Source organism: Ranitomeya variabilis, chromosome 8, assembly GCF_051348905.1.
Source record: "Ranitomeya variabilis isolate aRanVar5 chromosome 8, aRanVar5.hap1, whole genome shotgun sequence".
NCBI classification, from domain to species: Eukaryota; Metazoa; Chordata; class Amphibia; order Anura; family Dendrobatidae; genus Ranitomeya; species Ranitomeya variabilis.
The window spans coordinates 34,609,092-34,631,433 of NC_135239.1; the positions used below are offsets into that span (position 1 = coordinate 34,609,092).

Consider the following 22,342-nt stretch of genomic DNA (forward strand, 5'->3'; position numbering starts at 1 on the left):
TTTTGTACCTACAGCTCTTGTGCAGATCTATGGTTACAGGCTTCAAATCTAACCCTTCCTTTAGTCTGGTTCTCCAGTCATGTTACTTTTCCATCTGCCCCCTCTTCTATAGTCTTTAAAATAAGTACAGGAGTGACTCCAGACTGTAAGTTCAGACTACACGGGGCTTAATTCCGGACACCGGTCTGCACAGAAGCTGGAGATGTAAGGTGGTAAATTAGTTGTAGTACATTTGCAAAGTTTCTTCATTTTATTGGAGCAATTAAAAAAAAAAAATTGCTAAAATGTACATATCTACAGAATTTAGCATTAACCCTTTTCTGCCAGCTGACGGAATAGTACGTCAGCTCGCAGTATCCCCCGCTTTGAGGTGGGCTCCGGCGGTGAGCCCACCTCAAAGCCGCGACATGTCACTGTTTTCAACAGCTGACATGTGCGCGCAGTGGGTGCGAGCGCAATCGCGATCTGCCTGCATCCATTAACTAGTTAAATGCTGCTGTCAAACTCTGACAGCGGCATTTAACAAGCGCTGCCGCTCGCGTGGCCGGAAGTACTGGCACCGCTGATCCCCATCACTTGATCGGGGGTTATCGGTGCGTTGCCATCACAACCAGAGGTCTCCTCGAGACCTCTATGGTTGTCGATGGCAGATTGCTATGAGCGCCACCCTGTGGTCGGCGGTCATAGCAAGCCTACAATTCTACTGCATAGAGGTGATGTGTGCATCACCTCTATGTAGCAGAGGCCATCATGTAGTGCATGCTTCTAGCCTCCCATGGAGGCTATTGAAGCATGCCAAAATTAAAAAAAGTGTTTAAAAATATAAAAAATATATATAAAAGTCTAAATCACCCCCCTTTTGCCCCAATCAAAATAAAACAATAAAAAATCAAACCTACACATATTTGGTATCGCTGCGTTCAGAATCGCCCGATCAATTTAAAAAAAAAAAAAAAAAGTTAACCTGATCACTAAACGGCGTAGCGAAAAAAAAAAAAGCAGAACGCCAAAATTGTTTTTTGGTCGTGCGACATTGCATTAAAATGCAATAACGGGCGATCAAAAGAACGTGTCTGCACTAAAACGGTATTAAAAACGTCAGCTCGGCACCAAAAAATAAGCCCTCAACCGACCCCAGATCATGAAAAATGGAGACGCTACCCTTATTAGAAAATTGCGCTTTTAACACTTAGATAAGAGAACCTACACATGTTTGGTGTCTATGTAATGACCTGGAGAATCATAATGGCAGGTCAGTTTTAGCATTTAGTGAACCTAGCAAAAAAGCCAAACCACAAAAGTGTGGGATTGCACTTTTTTTGCACTTGGAATTTTTTTCCCATTTTCTGTTACACGACATGGTAAAACCAATGGTATCGTTCCAAAGTACATCTCGTCCCACAAAAAAATAAGTCCCCACATGGCCATATTGACGGAAAAATAAAAAAGTTATGGCTCTGGAAAGAAGGGGAGCTAAAACGAAAAAAGTCATGGGGGTGAAGGGGTTAAAGAAATCCCAAACTAGGAAAACAAGCAAATTCTGTTTAGCAAAGACTTCTGAGGTCACTGCACATGGCATGAGAAAAATATATGGTCCTTCAGCACATACATGCTCTAGAGCAGGGATCCCCAACCTGTAGCTCGGGAGTCACATGTGGCTCGCGAGCCCGTGATGTGTGGCTTGCGGCTGCTTGCCAGCTTGGTGCATTAGCTCCAGGTGTAAATAACTATTAAGAGCAGAAATCTAAATGGTGACTTTTGTGTGTAGCCCTGTACAGAAGACCAGATCTGAATGGGGGTGAGATAGAAAACCGTGGAGCTTGGCATACTGCCTTGGTGTGATTTCAGTGGAAAATCTTTGGCTGTCATTATACCAGTAATGGAGGCTCTTGGTGTCTCTACTGAGAGTGGGGAGGGAGCTGGTTGTGGCTCGCGACCCTCTCTGAGCTGAATGTGGCTCACCACCCTCTTTCATAGGTGGATGTGGCTCTCAATGTCAGAAAGGTTGGGGACCTCTGCTCTAGAGCCTTGATTCTCAATTAGCTTTGTCATACCCTGACATTGGGTATATTCTCAGCCTTGTGGTATTTCATGTACTTTTTTCCTCACTTTACGGAGTTATTTAGAAAGTTGTTTTTTGTTTTTTTTTGACTGAACGGAAGACCAAGTAGCAGCTTAACAAAACTGCCAAGTCGAGGCATTATGGTGGACAACCCAGAAGCTCCCACTCTCCAAGTGGAATGAGTCTTGACACCCATAGGGGTCACTTTGTTCTTGGCTATATAAGTTTTTAGAATGGCAGACTGAAAGCAGCGGGCAATGGCTGTTTTGGAGTTCTCGACAAGGTCTTTCTGAAATGACAAATGGGAAATCTGACCGTCTGAAGGAAGTGTAAGAATTTCTTCACCAAATTAGAATGAGAAGGACAGAGCAAATGCAGAATGATTATTCATTACTGTGGAAAGAATGAAGGCAAGAAAAGGAAAGTGGCCGTCACAAAGCGTCGGTGCGACGTACCGACGGACGTTTGAGAAATAGTGTATGTCGTGAGCAGCGGACACAGTTTTTCACGGGGTCCGCTGTCCAGTCTAAAGTCCCGGGGAGGAGAGAGAGCGAGCGAGATTTCATGCCGGGCATGCGCAGTCGGAAACACAGGATACAACGTACAGAAAAATGTTCCCTTGAACATTTTTTTGCAAAAGACGGGCCGTCACATTTTGCAGGATCCAGTGCACGGCGGACAAAACGTGAGTCCACACGTTGCTAATACAAGTCTATGGGAAAATGCAGATCCTGCATTTTCAAAAATCTACGCATTGCGACGGTAGCAGAAAGACGGAAATGTGAAAGTAGCCTAAGGCCACAAGTTGATACTTGACTGATGGATGTCATGACAATAAGGAATGCCACCTTCCAGGAAAGCCAGAGTTGGTAAATACTGTGGATTGGTGCTAAGTGATGACGGTGTAATGCGCTAAGCCCCAGTTAAGGTCCCAGGGTAAGGGAGGCCTATAAGATGTGGGAATGGGCCGCACCCTAAAGAAAAATAGGGATTTTGTGTACTCACCGTAAAATCCTTTTCTCCATTCATTGGGGGACACAGACCGTGGGTGTATGCTGCTGCTACTAGGAGGCTGACACTAAGTGATACAAAGAAAGTTAGCTCCTCCTCTGCAGTATACACCCTCCTGCTGGCTCTCAGCTAACCAGTTCGGTGCAAAAGCAGTAGGAGATGAATAAACATATGAGCGTATAGCATGTCACATTATATATGAGTATAGCATGTCAAATTATAAAACAAGCACAACCTAATAATAGGGTGGGAGCTGTGTCCCCCCCAATGAATGTCTCGGAGAAAAGGATTTTACGGTGAGTAGACAAAAATCCCTATTTCTCCTACGCCTCATTGGGGGACACAGACCGTGAGATGTCCCAAAGCAGTCCCTGGGTGTGGACAACATCAGATCAGGCCGTGTGTAACGCTACTTACAAGTGCGACACTGCGGCCTGCAGAGTCCGCCTGTCCAGACTCTCATCTGTGGAAGTCTGGGAATTATAGTGCTTCAGGAATGCATGTGGACTGGACGACCTTGCAGGCGTGTTGTGCCGACGCTTGGTGCCTAGAATCCAAGAAACCTCAATAGACCGGGAGATAGGCTGACATCTAACACGGAAGGACTCCTGGATGGTGTAACGAATCCACCAGGCTAACATGGCTGATGAAACGGCTAAACCCTTCCTGTAACTGTCAGAAAGCCGTCCTCTTACAGTGAGGTAGCCCAAATCAAGTGTCCAACCTTCGGCAGGATGCCGTCCTCGAGACGTACCTACTCAGAGCACTCACCACGTTCAGAATATGGGGAACCCATTCCGTTATGTGGACTGGTGCTGAAAGAGATGAGGGAAGAACAATGCCCTCAAATGTGGAAATACAATACCACCTTGGTAACAAGGGACGGGGATGGCCTGAGGGCAACCTTGCCTTGATGGTAATAAGGGAAAAAGGTCTGAAAGAAAAGAGTGGCTAGGTCCAAAGACTCGTCAGAATGAGGAGATAGCAGAGAAAAAAGGGGCGACCTTCCCTGATAGTAAAGTCTGTTCAGATCAAAAGGAGTCTACTGTAAGACTCCCAGGATCATTAAGGTCCCAAAGATCTAACGGTATGCGATCGGGAAGAACCACATGTGAAAACTCCTTGCGACGAACTCCATATTTGCAGTTTTGTTGCAATAAGACGGAAAAATACTAGTTCCGCAAACGAGAAAAACCTGACATGGTCAGTGCGGATCTCCCAGGATCACTGGGGCCCTTCCTGCTTCCGAAAAGATCTCGGAAGTAGTGGAAGGGGGTGAAGGAAACTGGTACCATGGAAGAACCAGAGCTTGCACTGCGAAGGCTTTTGGACTTGGAGGCCGAACCATGAACTTAGAGTACATTGGCGTTCAGTCTGGATGCCATCCGACCTACATCTGGAGTGCTCCAGAGAAGACGGATCTGATGGAAGACTTCCGGGTGAAGTTGCCACTCGCATGAGGCGGGACCCTGACGGCGTCTGCCGCCCAGAGTTCTGCTTCTGAGATGTGTAGTGCCGAGATCACCAGATGATAGATCGTGGCCCAACAGAGAATGTGAGGTACCTCGGCCATGACGCCTGACCGTGAGCACCTGCTAGATGATTGACGTATGGGACAGACATGGGATTGTCCGATTGAAACGGATGGGGTGACCCGCCAGAAGGCAGTGGACCTGCCGTAGAACTAGCCGTACCGTTCCGATTCCCAGAACAATGATCAGGAGAAGAGGACTGGAATCGGTAGTCACTAATAACCATTGAACCGGGAGAAAGGATCTCCCCTGGATGAAGGAGCTCTGAGTCTACCCTCTGAAAGCCTGAATGACCTGCAGAAAACAAGAGGAGCGAAGGAAAAACACTTCCATTGTCGTCACCAATTTTTCTCAGAACCCTCCTAGCAAATTGAATGGAATGAGGGGATGAGTGGACAAGTGCGCAAGCTCCCTGTTGAAGGGCCACGGCCTTGTCTCAAGGGAGAATCACCAACCTTCTGGAAGATTCCAGGATCATCCTCAAAAAGGATATCTGCTGGGCTGGAAATGAGGAAAAAACTTGTCTAAGTTTAGGTGCCAGCCCAGGAGAGAGAATGGGTATAGCAAGAGATATAGACTACTCAGCGCAGGGCTGGAAGAGCGGCTAGAAAGTTGACCAGATAGGGCAGGACGACCATGCCTCTAGGTGCAAGAGGAACGTGACAGCCGCCATAACCCCTGCGAACACTCTGGGTGCGGTAGCAAGGTCGAAGGACAAGGTCGTGATTTGAAAATGCGGTTTGCGAAAGGGAAAGTGAAGGAATTTTTGAAGAGGGGAAAACATAGGAATGTGAAGGTAAACATCCCAAATGTCAGATGCCAGAAACTCCTCCTTTTTCCGTTGAAGTAATGGCTGAGTGGAGGAACTCCATCCAAAGAAGGGGGACCTTGTCAAGCTTGGTAGAATTTTGAGGTTCAGGGTCGGTCTTACTTTTCGGTCCCCATTTTGGAACCAAGATCCCTTAGATCTAGACCGTCCTGGACAACTGATCCACTGCTGGTTGAGTCTATAGGAAATCAAGATAGTTAAGGTCTCTGACCAAGAGACCATTGCTCTAGCAACACATGTGGCGGCTAAGGAAGGGTAGAGCGCTGAACTGGAGGCCGCAAGACGGAACAAACTAGATTTGCTATCTGACAGTCCGTTGTATTTTTAATTGATGACCCATCGGGTAGGGATACTGGTAGGTATATTACAGGAGATTCTACCTGGTTAATATGCCAAGTGGCAGAATGCACGGCTGCATGCAGAAGGTAAGGAAAAAACAGTCTCTTACTGTCGCCGCTCTCTTTTGACGGTGCGGAGATAAAATGAACTCTCGATCCACCATCCTCTTAGGGTATGTGCACACGTTGCGGATTCTCTGCGGATCCGCAGCGGTTTTTGCAGTGCAGAAACGCTGCAGATCCGCAATTGATTTACAGTACAATGTAAATCAATGAGAGAAAAAAAAAATGCTGTGCACACTTTGCGGAAAATCCGCTGCGTAAACGCTGCGTTTTAAAAGTAGTAGCATGTCACTTCTTTTTTTGTGAATCTGCATTGTTTTTGTACCCATTCCATTATAGAAAACCGCAGGTGTAAGGCTTAGGAATTTCTGGTGTGGATTCTGCCTTTCCTGGTAGAAAACGCACCTGCGGTTTTTTGTGCGGTTCCGCAACGGTTTTTTTGTGCGTTTTTGCTGCGGTTTTCTTGCGGATTTGCTGCGGTTTTTACCCCTGCGGTTTTCTATAATGGAATGGGTACAAAAACGCTGCAGATTCACAATAAAAGTGACATGCTACTTCTTTTAAACCGCAGTGTTTCCGCAGCGGATTTTCCGCAAAGTGTGCACAGCATTTTTTTTTTTCTCATTGATTTACATTGTACTGTAAATCAATTGCGGATCTGCAGCATTTCTGCACTGCCAGAAACGCTGCGGATCCGCAGAGAATCCGCAAGTGTGCACATATTAAGGTCCCTGGGTGGACAGGGCTGGTTGTCCGGCATTAGGCCTGGCTGTAGAAGAGGATACATGGAGGCGACACTCCATGTGCTCGTCTATCGATGGTGTGGGGAGATCGGTGCCCTTTAAAAGGACCCGTCGCCCTTAAGAATCAGACCAAGCATGACATCTCAAGTCTTAGGTGGGTATACGTGGAGTGGACACCTCGCGTGTTTGCATATTGGCTGAAAAAAAGGATACCGCGCTTGCAGAGGTTTCTGTCCAGTGGATCGCTTATCAGGACGCTACCTGTCCGGGTGAATGGCAAATGCTCTGCGAGGGAGTTTAGTTTCCTCATGAGAGACACTGCGTAACCTAGAGTAGAACCGAAGTCCTCGTTAATCTACAGAAAATGATTGATATAAATAGGCGAATCCATCCTTTTCTGAAGTTTTGGTGAGTCCAGAACCAAGGCAATATCTGATCCATATTCAGAGACTTGTTCTCAGCAAATCATTGGTGAGGGATCACGAAATGAAACTTCCGTTTTCTAGGTGCGTGTACGTTTCTAGATGCCTGTACGTTTCTAGAAAACTTGGGGCTCCTGCTAGCCGACGGCTCGCATGAAGGAAAGGGACATCTATATTGGTCCTGCGAGCACTCCGAGCCACAGAGGGTTCACGGAGGGATTCAATCTCTTGTCAGAGAATCCATGGGTTGCGGCAGTGACGAAGCCCACTCGGGGAACTAGGTACTCTTGGATAAGCTGGGATCGGCAGCGGAAAGCTCCTGAGCTCATTTAGGGTGACCAGCTTCGGACTGGTCATGTGCCTTTAAGACAAGGGAATACTGGTCATGTGCCCTTGAGACCAGGGAATACTGATCCTGTGCCTTTAAGACCAGGGAATACGGGTCATCTACCCTTAAGACCAGGGAATACTGGTCATGTGCCATTAAGACCAGGGAATATTGGTCATGCGGCTTTAGGACCAGGAAATATTGGTCATGCGCCCCTAAGAAAAGGTAATACTGGTCCTGTGCCTTTAAGACCAGGGAATACGGGTCCTGTGCCTTTAAGACCAGGGAATATTGGTCCTGTGCCTTTAAGACCAGGGAATACGGGTCATGTGCCTTTAAGACTAGGGAATACTTGTCATGTACCTTTAAGACCAGGCAGGTAGGGGGAAGATGCAGGGGAACACTCTACTCTCAAGATTGCATCTCACCACCTGTGCGCTTGACCCGCTCCCATCCCACCTCATCCCAAACCTCACCACAGTCTTCATCCCAACCCTAACCCACCTTTTCAACCTATCACTAACAACTGGTGTTTCCCCCTCAAGCTTTAAACATGCCTCCATCACACCTATCCTCAAAAAGCCCTCTCTTGACCCATCCTCTGTATCTAGCTATCGCCCTATATCACTTCTCCCTTATGCCTCCAAACTACTGGAACAACACGTCTACCTTGAACTGTCCTCCCATCTCTCTTCTTGCTCCCTCTTTGACCGCTTACAATCTGGCTTCCGGTCACACCACTCCACTGAAACTGCCCTAACTAAGGTCACCAACGACCTCTTAACCGCCAAGAGCAAGCGACACTACTCTGTCCTCCTCCTCCTCGACCTGTCGGCTGCCTTTGACACAGTGGACCATTCCCTATTATTACAGACCCTCTCATCCCTTGGCATCACAGACCTGGCCCTATCCTGGATCTCGTCATACCTAACAGACCGGACATTCAGCGTCTCCCACTCACACACCACCTCCTCACCTCGCCCCCTATCTGTCGGAGTCCCACAAGGTTCAGTTCTAGGGCCCCTGCTCTTCTCCATTTACACCTTTGGCCTGGGACAGCTCATAGAATCTCATGGCTTTCAGTATCACCTCTATGCTGATGACACACAGATCTACATCTCTGGACCAGATATCACCTCCCTACTAACCAGAATCCCTCAATGTCTGTCCGCTATTTCATCCTTCTTCTCCGCTAGATTTCTGAAACTTAACATGGACAAAACCACCATACAATAAGAGAAAAAAGAATGGATATACCTGTGGCAATACATTTCTGTCTCCCAAATCATAACATTATGGACATGAAATTACTTGTATTAAATGGTAACTTCAAATCGCAGAAAGACAGGAGAGTCTGGGAATATAAACTGATGACGACCTTTGACACTCTAAATGCAGGAATGAATGTGTCACACGGATTTATGTCTTTTTACATCAACTAACTACAACTAAGGAACTTGCCCATCAGACCATGTGGGGTCATCACAACAGAGACCCTAATCACAGGACAATAAAACAATCCTTATCTAAGAATTGGCCCAATATTTATGGACGTAGCTGTTTATCACCCATGGTAATTCTGCTTCATGTCACCTGGCTTATCCATGGTTTTTTTCCCCTCTCCCTTTTTTTTTTCTATACTATGTTGTGCATAAATATGTGATTCTTCAGAATTTGTTTTAGTCTTTGCCTGATGAAGAGACGTATGTAGTCTCGAAAGCTTGCAATTTGTTACCATCTTTTCAGTTAGCCATTAAAAGGTATCAACCACTGAGGACTCTCAATTCTAAATATTTTTCCATGGACAAAACAGAATTCATCATCTTTCCCCCATCTCACGCGACCCCCCCAACAAACCTATCCATTACAGTAAATGGCTACCCACTCTCCCCAGTCCCACAAGCTCGCTGCCTCGGGGTAATCCTTCAAACCACATATCCAAGCCCTTTCCACTTCCTGCCGACTTCAACTCAAAAATATTTCACAAATCCGTACATTCCTCAACCAAGAATCTGCAAAAACCCTAGTCCATGCCCTCATCATCTCTCGCCTTGACTACTGCAACCTCCTGCTCTGTGGCCTCCCCTCGAACACTCTCGCACCCCTCCAATCTATTCTAAACTCTGCTGCCCGACTAATCCACCTGTCCCCTCGCTATTCTCTAGCCTCTCCTATCTGTCAATCCCTTCACTGGATCCCCATTGCCCAGAGACTCCACTACAAAACCCTAACCATGACGTATAAAGCCATCCACAACCTGTCTCCTCCATACATCTGTGACCTCGTCTCCCAGTACTTACCTACACGCAACCTCCGATCCTCACAAGATCTCCTTCTCTACTCCCCTCTTATCTCCTCTTCCCACAATCGTATACAAGATTTCTCTCGCGTATCACCTCTACTCTGGAACCCTCTACCACAACACATCAGACTCTCGCCTACCATCGAAACCTTCAAAAAGAGCCTGAAGACCCACCTCTTCCGACAAGCCTACAACCTGCAGTAACCACCGATCGACCAAACCGCTGTATGACCAGCTCTATCCTCGCCTACTGTATCCTCACCCATCCCTTGTAGATTGTGAGCCTTCGCGGGCAGGGTCCTCTCTCCTCCTGTACCAGTTATGACTTGTATTGTTCAAGATTATTGTACTTGTTTTTATTATGTATACCCCTCCTCACATGTAAAGCGCCATGGAATAAATGGCGCTATAACAATAAATAATAATAATAGTGCAGTACTTCCTTACTCGGTTGCAGAGTTGTTGTGCCCCTTTAATGCAAAAACCATATCCCCTGTGTGTGTATGTGTGTGCCGGCAGGGTGGACCAAGATGGCCACCGGGAGTTGCAGAGGTGGTAAAGTCTCGCAGAGAGCGAGAGGTGCCAATTTGGGGGCGGAGCCACATACGCTATGTGGGCAGAGCCTCATGACTCATGAATAGGCCCAAGCTGAGGCCTAAATTTCTGCAGCCGGCGTGAGCAATATCAGCGTTGCCAAGGGAAGCGATCACTCCCGTGCCAGGGAAGAAGCGCCAGAAAAGGTGTGCGAAGCTGCCTTAGCGGCGCCATAGTGCGGGCGCGGCTTCCGGGATGCGGCCTACACATTGGCCGAAGCCAGGGGCTAAATTTTTGCAGCCGGCCGGAGCGTTACCTCAGGGAGGTGGGCCACAGGGAAGCTGAGGTTGTCAGCATGTGAATATCCCCCTGCAGAGGCCCATCGCTGACTGGATCCACTCACCATCTGTGCACGTCCCGGCATGGAGCCGCAGCGATGACTGGGTTTCAGCGCCGAGGAAAGCGCACGCACTCTACTGTTCTGCTGCAGGTGCAGGGATACAGGGATAAACCTCAATCCACCATCCCTTTGTTAGGGAGGTGGAGAGGAACCGTCCGCCTCCTTGTGCCATCCGCTTTCACAGTGGTGGGACAGTGGGGGCTGCTCGGACGCCATAGAAAGGGGCCTCTGTACATTCACGGAGTTCAAGCACTCGGGTGGACAGGGCCAGTTCTCCGGCATTCGGCCTGGCTCCAGGAGAGGATACATGGAGGTGACACTCCATGTGGTCGCCTGCTGCTGGTGTGGGGAGATCGGGACACGAAGGAACCGTCGCCCCTGATGTGAGCTCAGGCATGGCTTCCCACATCGCAGGAGAGGGTACGGGGAGGTATACTCTGCGTGCTCGCCTGTTGATGATTCGGGGGAGATCGGAACCTTGAAAGGATCCGTCGCCCACTTCACTCCGTTAATTAAAAAATAAAAATTTACAGAGACCCAAATGCTAATGTAAAAGAGACAAATTGCTCTGAGTTCTAGAACATTAATGGAGGAAAAAGGACTTTGATACTCTTTCACCAACTATGCACTGTAAGTTTTCGGAGGACTGTTCCTCAGCATAGAAGACTAGTGTCTGTCATTACACTCTGCCAATGAATCAGGAGGAAGGAATGACCGAGAAGAAAATGAGGGGAAAGTCTCGCCACCAGATCAGAGATTGTCTGTCTGACTTGGAGGAGGTGGTGGGGGTCAAAAGAATAGGGTGAATGTGTACGAGGACAGACTTGTTCCAATCAGAAAGCGGAGCCTGCTGTAGAGGCCTGGTATGGAACTGAACAAATGGGATTGCCTCGATGACCACCATCATCTTGCCTAGAACTCTTGTGCAGAAGGGGAGATGGACAGCTCAGAGATGGAATGCTGGTTTGTAAAGCCAACATTTTGTCCTAAAAGAAAAACTTTCACTTTTGCTAATGTTGAAAAGGATTCCCAGGAAGATGATTCGCTTAGCAGGGATCAGAGTCGACTTTGGCTATCCATCCGAAGCAGGATGACCACTATCCACTGGCACTCAGAAGAGCCATGACTGCATCCATGGCCTTTGTGAACACCCTGCGGGCCAGGCCAACCAAATGGGTAGAGCCACAAACTGAAAATAGGACTGATTCACAGCAAAACAGAGAAACTTCTGGTGCGCTGGAAAAATAGGGATGTGGAAATATGCATCCTGAATGTCCACAGAGAAAATAAATTCTCCTGGTTCCATGGAGGAAACAACTGAGCAAAGGGACTCTCTATTCTGAACTGGTGAAGCCGTACACAACTGTTCAGCAATTTTAGGTCCATAATGGGACAAACAGAACTGTCCTTGGGGATGACAAAAAGGTTTGATTAAAAACCTTTGAATCATTCTTGAGAGGGAACTGTAACAATGGCACCTGACAGGAGAAGTGAGGAAATAGCTTGGAAAACATCTGCATGGGAAGGGGGTCTGTGGAGGACTGTGGAGGAGCTCGCCATGGACTAAAGACTATTTTACCACTGGACGTAGAGCAGAGTCCACAGCTCTAAGGGATGCTGATTTTATCCAACACAGAGTACTGGTTATGTCGATCTTCTTGTGTTTTTATTGGAGATTTGCTTGCTCGTCAGATTGGAGTGCACAGGTCTCTCCTGGAGAGTGTTCAGCCTCAGGTATTGTGGTTTCCATTCAGCGGCAGTAAGCAGAGTAAGACGTGCAGGCTGGATCTTATATATGCACACATGCGTAAGGCCAGACACGAGACTAGTAATTGGGTAAAGCAATCATTCCATTACTCCTGTTAGTGTCTCAGAAGCGTAAATTGAGCCATTGTTTCACATGAAGGAAAGAATGAGCGGTCAGGCGGAGCGCTGGGCATATGGATAAGGACAGATGGTTATAAAATGTACAAACCTTTATTAAAATGCTGAACACACAACGCGTATCGGCGGCAGAATGCCGCCTTCATCAGGTGATGGGCCTGATGAAGGCGGCATTCAGCCGCCGATACGCGTTGTGATCAGCATTTTAATAAAGGTTTGTACATTTTATAACCTTCTGTCCTTATCCATATGCCCAGCGCTCCGCCTGACCGCACATTCTTTCCTTCATTTACCTACACTCGGTTGTGAGTTGCGGATGGAGCAGCACAGGCATTACCATTTGGAGATCCGCGGGACCTGTGGTCATGTCACATGTCAGCTTGGATTCCACGCCCCACAGCTTGACGGACGGCTCTCTACTCACCGCAGGCTCCTCCTGTGGTTGTGCAGGGGTGCACAACCCGGACAGGTGAGTGGATCTCCGATTTATTGTACCGTCCTCTTGACCATCAGGTGTAATCCGAGGAGCGCCCCCCCTTGCTCTGTTTTTTATTGTTTCACGAGACTGCACATTGACTGTTGTATGTTAATTTGTAAATGCCTGCTGAGTACGTATTGCATCACTGTAGTTTACAAATCTACACAATTTAGGAGAAATATGCAGGTTAGTTGAACAGTGAATGATTACCTCCCTCCACCTTTCCCCAATCATGTGGAGGAATGTTCTGAATGGGAGCTATGGGTATGAAGTCTCTGGCTCCCTCTCCCAAGTGTCTCATCAGAAACAGCCCAAGGCACCATGGCTCCATCAGGTGGAATACAACAGGTGTGCGTCCTTGTTGGAAAATTTTACCCAATTCATTTTTTTTTTCTGTTATTTTTTTTACCTGATTAACTTAATAAATTGATTTTTCTCTTTACAACACCTTGGACTGTATGGTGGCTTTTTTACTCTCCCTGTATCTTTCCGACTGTCCACATATTATCACTGAGGTCCGGCTTCTTGGTCGCAGGGAAATTACTTCTATTCGATTCTACACTGTAATCTCACCTAAGTACTATAGACCTATAGACACCCTGCCACCAGTAAGCATCCCTTTGTTGCCTTTGTTTGATATGTTGTACAAAATGTAGGGATGCTCAAGCTGGAGAGTTATACACTGGGTGGGGACGCTCTGGCTTGTGCCTTTTACACGGAGTGAGGACACTCTGACTGGCACGATGTACACGGGGTGGGGACGCTCTGGCCGGAGGCTCTGTACATGGGGTGGGGACGCTCCAGCCGGAGGCTCTGTACACATTATTGGTATTGTCTCTTTATAAAACCATTGTGGAGGGAGTAGAAGTTGGAGCCACCAGAGACTGGTCATATGCTGTAGAAGGATGGAGCCAAGGATGTCAATTTGATAATGTCTGTAGCTCTATGACGAACGGAAAAAGAAAGTGAACAATTAAATCAGAGAAGACATGAACCTTGAGTTAATGGACTTAATTCAAGTCCTGAATCTTTTTGTCTGCATCTTCGTTATAAGAAAAAAAAAAAATAGGGATTTTTGTGTACAGACCGTAAAATCCTTTTCTCCAAGCCAATCATTGGGTGACACAGACTGTGGGTGTATGCTGCTGCCACCAGGAGGCTGACATTAGTATCACAAAGAAAGAATTACAAAGAAAGTTAGCTCCTCCCCTGCAGTATACACCCTCCTGCTGGCTCCCAGAGAACCAGTTCAAAAGCAGTAGGAGATCAATAACAACATATAAAGTATAACCTGTCAAATTACACAACAAGAACAAAGCTATTAAGAGGGTGGGTGCTGTGTCTCCCAATGATTGGCTCGGAGAAAAGGATATTACAGTGAGCACACAAAAATCCCTATTTCTCCTTCGCCTCATTGGGGGACACAGACCATGGGGCATCCCAAAGCAGTCCCTGGGTGGGGACAACATAACAGATCAGGCCATGCGTAACCGCTACTTAAAAGTGCGCTACCGCGGTCTGCAGAGTCTGCCTGCCCAGACTCACTTCTGCGGAAGTCTGGGTGTGAAAATTATAGTGTTTCAAGAATGCGTGCGGACTGGACGAAACCGCAACCTTGTAGGCATGCTCTGCCGATGCCTAGTGCCTAATGGCCCAAGAAACCTCAATTGACCGAGTGGAGTGTGCCCTGATCCCCGCTGGAATAGGCTGACCTCTGACACGGAAGGAGTCCTGGATGTTGGAACAAATCCACCTAGCTATCATAGCTGATAAAGCGGCTAAACCCTTCCTGTAACCATCAGAAAACCCGGTTAAAGCGTCCGACCCTCGGAAGGATGCCGTCCTCGAGACGTACCTTCTCAGAGCTCTCACCTCGTCCAGAGCATGGAGAACTCGTTCCACCTTGTGGACTGGAGCCGAACAAGACGAGGAAGAACAATGTCCTCTTAACAGTGGAAGTACGATACCACCTTGGCAACAAGGGACTGGAACGGCTGAGGACAACCTTGTCTTGACAGAAAAAAGGAAAAGCATCTGAAAGGACACAGCGGCTAGCTCCGACAACTCGCCTGAATGACGTGACTGCCGCAAAAAAAGGCGACCTCCTATGACCGTAAAGTCAGCAACATTAAATGGATCAAAAAGAGACTCCTGTAAGATCCCCAGGGACAGTTAAGGTCCCCAAGATCTAGCGGTATACGATAGGGAAGTACCACATGTGAAACTCCTTAGTTGCCATTTTGTTGCAATAAGACCGATAAGGCCAAAATCTGGACTTTCAGCGAGCTGAGCCCCCTGCTTGAACCCAGATTGTTTTGAAACTAAAAAATGGAGAAGGCGTCCGAAATCCCTGCCCCAAGCAAAATGTGTACTGAGGCGGGCTTACAAGCACTAGTCCCACCTGGGTCAGAACCCAGGATTCAAAGGCCAAGTTGAGAAACACAGGACCACTGGGATCTAGTGACAAAACGGTCCTTGGAGAGCAGATCTAGACGATCCAACAATCGACAGAGAAAGATGGCGACGAATTGTACTAGCTCCACAAACAATGCCTGACGTGGTCAGTCCGGATCGCCCTTGGGATCCTTTCTGCTTCTTAAAGGCTCTTGGAAATAGCGGAAGAGGGGAACCGGAAGCACCACAGGGAGAACCAGAGCATGCATTGCGTTGGCTTTTGGATCTGGAGACCGAACTATGAACTTGAGTACTTTGGCATTCAGTCTGAACGCCATCTGTGAACTCGAGTGCTTTGGCATTCAGTCTGAACGCCATTTGATCTACATCCGGAGTTCCTCAGTGAAATCAGATCTGTTGGAAGACTTCCGGATTAAGTTCCCACTCGCCAGAGGCAAACCCCTGGCTGCTGACGAAGTCTGCCACTCAGTTTTACTGCACCGCCAAGATCACCGAGTGATTGATCTCTGCCCATCGGAGAATGTGATCGACGTCGGCCATGGCCGCCTAGCTGCGGGTACCCCCTTGATGATTGATGTACACCGCGGCCGTGGCACTATCCCATTGAATTAGGATAGGGTGACCCGCCAGAAGACTGTGAACTGCCATAGGGCTAGCCGTAGTGCTCGAATCTCCAGAAACATTGATCGGGAGTTCCCGAGTTGACCGGTGGCTTTGAGCAGTGCGGTGACGCTCCCCAGCCCAGAGGACTGGAATCGGTAGTCACTACTAACTGTTAAACCAGAATAAAGGAGCTCCCCTGGTTGAGGGAGGGGGTCAGTCCATCGTCTGAGAGCCTGTCTGACCACAGAACCAAGCGAAGCAAATGTGACTGCTTCCATTGCCGCCATTTTTCCAGAACCCTTATAGCAAATCGGATGAAATGAGGGGACGAGTGACAAAGTGTGCAAGCTCCCTGTTGGAGGGCCAAGGCCTTATAACAGCAAGCCTCTGGAGTTGTTCAGTATCCATCCTCAAAAGGATATCCGCTGGGCTGGAAAAGGAGAAGACTTGCTTAAGTTTATCAGCCAGCCCAGGCGAAAAAGGGTATCGCAAGTGATACAGACGGACTCAGCGCAGTCCTGGAAGGACGGTCCCTTGACTAGAAAGTCGTCCAGAAAGGGCAGGACGACTACGCCCCGAGAGTATGAAATGGACATGACGGCCGTCATGACTCTTGAACACTCTGGGAGTGGTAGCAAGGTCTAAAGGCAAAATCGTGAACAGACAATGCTGTTCCTGAGTGGCGAAGCGCAGGAATTTTTGGCGAGGGGGAAAACATCAGAAAGTGGAGGTAAGCAGCCCGAATGTAGGCGAATGCTAGCAACACCACCCTTTTTTCATTGAGGTAATGATGAAATGGAAGGACCCCCCTATGAAAATGTTGACAAATTTGTTAGAAGTTTGAGGTCCAGGATTGGTCTTACTTTTCCTGTCCTTTTATTTGGATCCTAGATCCTTGAGATCTAGCCTGTCTTGGGAAGAAGTAGTGGGCCCACCTGGATTGGCGAATATCCGAGTTCTATCTTTCAAGCAGTGCAGAGTTAATCCACCTATTTATCCCATTTTTTTTTTTCTTACTCTGGCTGGCCACGAGGAGATCGGTGGATCTGCAGCAGCTAATATTTCTGTGAGCCTGTGTTTGGGCTCTATCTAGTGAGTAAAATCTGATTAGAGGTATCTATTAATACCCAGAAAAGACCCTAATGCGCATTTACTTTCCTTCCAGCTTTTTATTGCATCGTCATGATAACATAAAGCAACTTACCCTGACATCCCTGGTAAGGTAAGTTGTTCGCACAGCCCACATACACTGTACGGTGTAAGAGATCATTTATTTTGGAGGATGGCCGGCCGTGTAATGCAAAGAGCATATGCGCCACAATGGCATGTATCTCAAAGGGGGTCAGTCAGTGCAGAATGACTTAAAACCAAGCACAGGTGCTCCATGCACCCATAGTGTGGCCGAATAGTTCAGTGCATGACGTTACCCATTATGTTTCCCATTTATTTCCGCCATTTTATTTCTTGATTGACAGCTTTGGCTTTACAGGATCCAGACGAAAGTAAGGATAGATGCAAAACAAGCAGGTGGAAAGGTGCACTAAACTGCTTTGCCACATCAAGGGTGCACTAAGTGCCTGTGCTTGGTTTGAACAGTCATTATGTGCTGAACTTCCTTTTAAACGGAGTAGCGCACCATTTGCACATCAATATAAAAAAGGGCCAGAAAATAGCTTTCTAGCAACAGATAACTTCTATATTCTTTAGTAGAATCATTTAGAACTTAACCACTTGATTTGGTCTTCTTAATTTTATTAAAAATGAAGAAACCAACTTATCAAATAACAGTTTCAGTTTGAGAATTTCAATAATTATTATTTTAAAAAAAAGTTCTTTACACTTCATGGGACACACAAATTGATTAAATGGCCTTTTTTTTATTGGTACCAAAAATAAGAAGTAACTTTAGCTTTAAAAGATTTTTGGCACCTGCTTCAGGCTCAAATAATAAGACATTTAAAAAATTACATTCCTTTCTCTTAAAATCATCTGTTTATAACTAAAATATATATCCATTTACAGAGCTTGAAGCAGCCACTTTTTTGTAGAAAATAAAGAACTTAATTTTTACTAATTTTGCTTTAAAAAAAAAAAAATTAAAAAAAAATATTTTTTTCTTCATTTGAACATTTTACTTGGATAGAACTCAAGGCTCCCCTCAAAATGGGGCAATGAAATAAAAGAAATTTGCATCACTCAGAGGAATGATTCCAGTACAACTAAAGCTGTATATTTACAAATGTTACATCATAAAAGTTCTAGCGTCTCCTGGAAATAAAGTCTTAAAAACGATGGCCGCAAAGTTTTTTTGCTTTTCATTTCTTTTGCTGGATGTAGCTGGAGTTCAGGTGGGGGTGTCCTTGTGATAAAACTGGGAAATGGGGTCCGTTCTGGATTAATGAGGGAGCTGAAAAAAAAATGAAGGTTAGGAGTGGACCAATACATTGGTAGTTCACTTTGAATCAGTTCTAATAAGACTCGAAAGTATAGGCATTCAGCAGATTTTTAACCCCTTCCTGTCGCAGCCCAATTTTTTTATTTTTTACTTTGCTCCTTTTTCTAACAGTTCTCACTTTTATTTTTTCAACAACACTGTCCTGTGAGGGCTTGTTTTATTTGAATATTTCTAGTTAAAGGGAACCTGTCACCCCAAAAATCGAAGATGAGCTGCGGCCACCGGCATCAGGGGCTTATCTACAGCATTCTGTAAGGCTAGGTTCACATTGCGTTAACAGCAGCCCGTTCAACACATGCGTTAAACGGGCTGCGTTAACGCAAGTGCCGACATGCCATCGCGCCAGCGCAGATAGAGCTAGCAGATGCGTCCGGGGCCTCCTATCTTCTTATGATGACGTCCTCTTCTTGTCTTCACACCGCAGCTCCGGCGCAGGCGTACTTTGTCTGCCCTGTTGAGGGCAGAGCAAAGTACTGCAGTGCGCAGGTGCTGGGCCTCTCTGACCCTTCCCGGCGCCTGCGCACTGCAGTATTTGTTCTGCCCTCAACAGGGCAGACAAAGTACGCCTGCGCCGGAGTTGCGGCGTGAAGACAAGAAGAAGATAGGAGGCCCCGGACCGGGACGCCCATCGGACCCGGACCGCCCCTGAGTGAGTATAATCTAACCTGTTTTTCTTATCTTGCAGGTTACATCGGGGGCTTATCTACAGCATTACAGAATGCTGTAGATAAGCCTCTGATGCCAGTGGCCGCAGCTCATCTTCGATTTTTGGGGTGACAGGTTCCCTTTAATAGCATTGCGGGACATAGTACCATGGGTGTAGGCCCTAGCACTAGGTAGAAAAAAAAATGCCAAACTTTATCCCCAGTTTTAGCCCAGTGTCCATAGGAGGTTGACACCATGCTGCAGTCTGGGGGCTCGCAACAGCCTTCAAGGTCCAATATCCGATCCACGCTCCTCTCAGGGTACTTCTCTGTGCCAAGGAGATGGCGGTAATCCCCCATCTAATTGGTCTTCTAGGAAAGGCCCTGTTCATGACAATTATTTGGACATTCTGGAGCCCGTAGGTTAAATCCTCCACTGTGATAAACTGTGTCTCACTCTCAAATCTTAGCGGGTGGTATTTTTCAGGAATCTTCCCGAGTTCTGTCCTGGAGACACTCCTGGTGTGGCCCACCTTGTGTCCTGTCTTTAGCCTTTGTTGTAGATACAGAACTTGCAACCGTTCGTGATGCAGACTGGTCTTCTTGGAAGGTCTGCTCCTGACCACTCTATTGGCCCCAGACCTGTTGACAGATTGTGAAGCTCTTCCATTTGTCATAGTCACTCCATGGACCTCATTCCTCTGTAACTATTCAGACCAGGACATTGAAGTTGTGTCTTTTCCTGTTGTTATCCAGACCATCTTCCAAATCATGGACCTCAGTACATCAGATGTTTGCCCCCTCGCTTAATGTCTCTTCACTTCTTGATGTGTGCATCAAGATCTTCACTTGGAATTTTCTCTTCTTTTAAAGGTTTGGATTGATTTAATCCTCAGGCTTAAGGGCTAGAGTAGGGTCTTTCGTAGCCTCTTCCAGTGATCTCTTCTATGAGTAAGTTATACCATCTTCCAGGGATAACGCTAAGGTCCCTATCTTAGTTTACGCTAAGCTGCAGGTTTTCCTTTAGGGTATGTGCACACGTTGCGGATTTCTTGCAGAAATTTCCTGAAGAAAACCGGAAATTTTCTGCAAGAAATCCGCATTTTTTTTTTGCGTTTTTTTTTGCGTTTTTTTAGCATTCTGCAAGCGTAATTAGCTTGCAGAATGCTAAAGTTTTCCAAGCGATCTGTAGCATCGCTTGGAAAACTGACTGACAAGTTGGTCACACTTGTCAAACATACTGTTTGACAAGTGTGACCAACTTTTTACTATAGATGCAGCTTATGCAGCATCTATAGTAAAAGATAGAATGTTTAAAAATAATAAAAAAAATAAAAAAATGCTTATACTCACCCAGACATCTCATCAGCGGCGTCCGTTCGTCTTCCTATAGCTGGTCTGTGCGCACAGGACCTAGCGTGACGTCACGGTCACGTGAGCGGTCACATGACCGCTCACGACCAATCACAGGACAGTGACGTCATCGGCAAGGTCCTTCGCCGCACATCAGCTACAGGAACCGAACGGCAGCGTGCAGCGGTGAGGCGGGAACACTGCGCGGGACATCGAGGGTGAGTATAGGACTATTTTTTATTTTATTTCTTATTTTTTGACCACTTATATGGTGCCCAGTGCGTGGAGGAGAGTCTCCTCTCCTCCACCCTGGGTACCAACCGCACATAATCTGCTTACTTCCCGCATGGTGTGCACAGCTCCGTGCGGGAAGTAAGCAGATCAATGGACTCCTAGGTGTGCGGAATCCCTGCAATTCCGCATTTTTAATGAACATGTTGCTTTTTTTTCCGCTATGCGATTTTTTCGCTGAAAAAATCGCAACATTTGCACAAAAAATGCGGAATACCTTGTAAATAATAGGAGGCATATGTTAGCGTTTTTTTCGCGTTTTTATCACGTTTTTATAGCGAGAAAACGCGAAAAAAACGCTAAAAATCCTGAACGTGTGCACATGGCCTTAAAGTACTATGTGTTGCCCTTTCTAATCTCTTCCTGGATCGTGACATTTTTTGTGAGCTATTTCTTTCTAGTTTGAGTTTGTCTGTGGGGCATTGTCATTTTTCCTTCCCCAGCTCTACACGGTTACCACCTAGACCCCTGTTCTCACCAGGGTTTCTGCAGAAAACAGTCGGTTTTGTAGGTAATGCGGGCCACCATGCACAGGGGGTCCATTACGGTAAGTTATTATGCACCCTCTGGGACTAGTCTAGGATGTCCCACGGTCCTGTTTCACCCAATGCTATTAACGAAAAAATTGAATTTTTTTTTTGGCACTGCCTATAGAGTACAGAAAATCTGTCTCACCATTTGGAGCAATGTCATTGATATGAATGGATGTTTGCTTTGAATATTGCCAGGTATTCGGAAATAGAAGTGTTAGTAGAGCCAAAGGGGTTTCAGCTCAATGGAGTTTTGATGTTCTGACTGTTCAGTCTCTTTGGATCCTTGCTTTCTTAGTTCTTCTGTTAATGGCATGGTTTCTTCAGGACATTAATAGATGTATAAGAGATCTGTCACAATCACTTAGAAGGACGTAATACAACCAATTCAGTTATTAGTTGCCCATTCATATGAATGTGGACACCGCAAAATGCCAAAAGTGTGTGGCTTCCCCTCGCTGAGCTCTACAAGTCCCTGACATGATGGCCCCTTTAATACTCATGAATACATAATCTCTGGTTACTTTTGTTCATGCGAGAACATATAGGAAACATATTCTAATTTATCCAATATACAGATTTCCTAAAACTAGCCCATAACATTACCTGGAGGATAGTAGGTTTTGGAATGAAAGCCGGCCGGTGCCTGTTGCAGGAAATTCTGGTGTAAGCTGTAAGGCCATGATCCAGGAATCAATGGATAATGAGTAGGCGCAGCGCGCTCCCAGGGAAGAGAGGGCTTCCCAAACTGTCCTTGAAATCCCGGCTCTAGTTCACAAAACAATCATAAAACATATGGTCCAATTATTAAATGTATCCACATAAAGCTTCTTACATCCATATGGATATCCTGCAATAGTCACCTTCACAGGAGCAATATTTACTGCAGTAATTTTGCATTACTACTCCACTTAAATATCAGTCATCTTGCCGTATTATTTTACAACATGCTTAACCTATAAGAATGTCTACCCTTTACAACCATTTATTTCCCCATTTAGGGGCTTCAATTTTGTGCCTATTAATATACAGCTCTGGCGAAAATTAAGAAACCACCACATCAAAACTCTGTCATGGGCAGCCCAATCTACAGACTTGAACCCCATTGAAAACCTCTGGAATGTA

At 46.5% G+C, this 22,342-nt stretch overlaps 1 protein-coding gene across 2 annotated transcripts in view; it reads right to left on the reverse strand.

The window, feature by feature from the left end:
• Positions 1 to 18,158: 18,158 nt before the first annotated feature.
• Positions 18,159 to 22,342, reverse strand: part of TUT4 (terminal uridylyl transferase 4) — a 58,174-nt gene continuing 53,990 nt past the window's right edge. For both annotated transcript variants that reach the window (XR_013218404.1, XM_077276456.1), the window contains exons 29-30: positions 21,824 to 21,985; positions 18,159 to 18,351 (exon numbers count right to left, since the gene is read on the reverse strand). Coding sequence is in view for 1 of the 2 variants with exons in the window: in XM_077276456.1 (XP_077132571.1) it covers positions 18,260 to 18,351; positions 21,824 to 21,985 (254 nt within the window). In the remaining variant the exon portion in view is untranslated. The remainder of the gene's footprint in view (positions 18,352 to 21,823; positions 21,986 to 22,342) is intronic.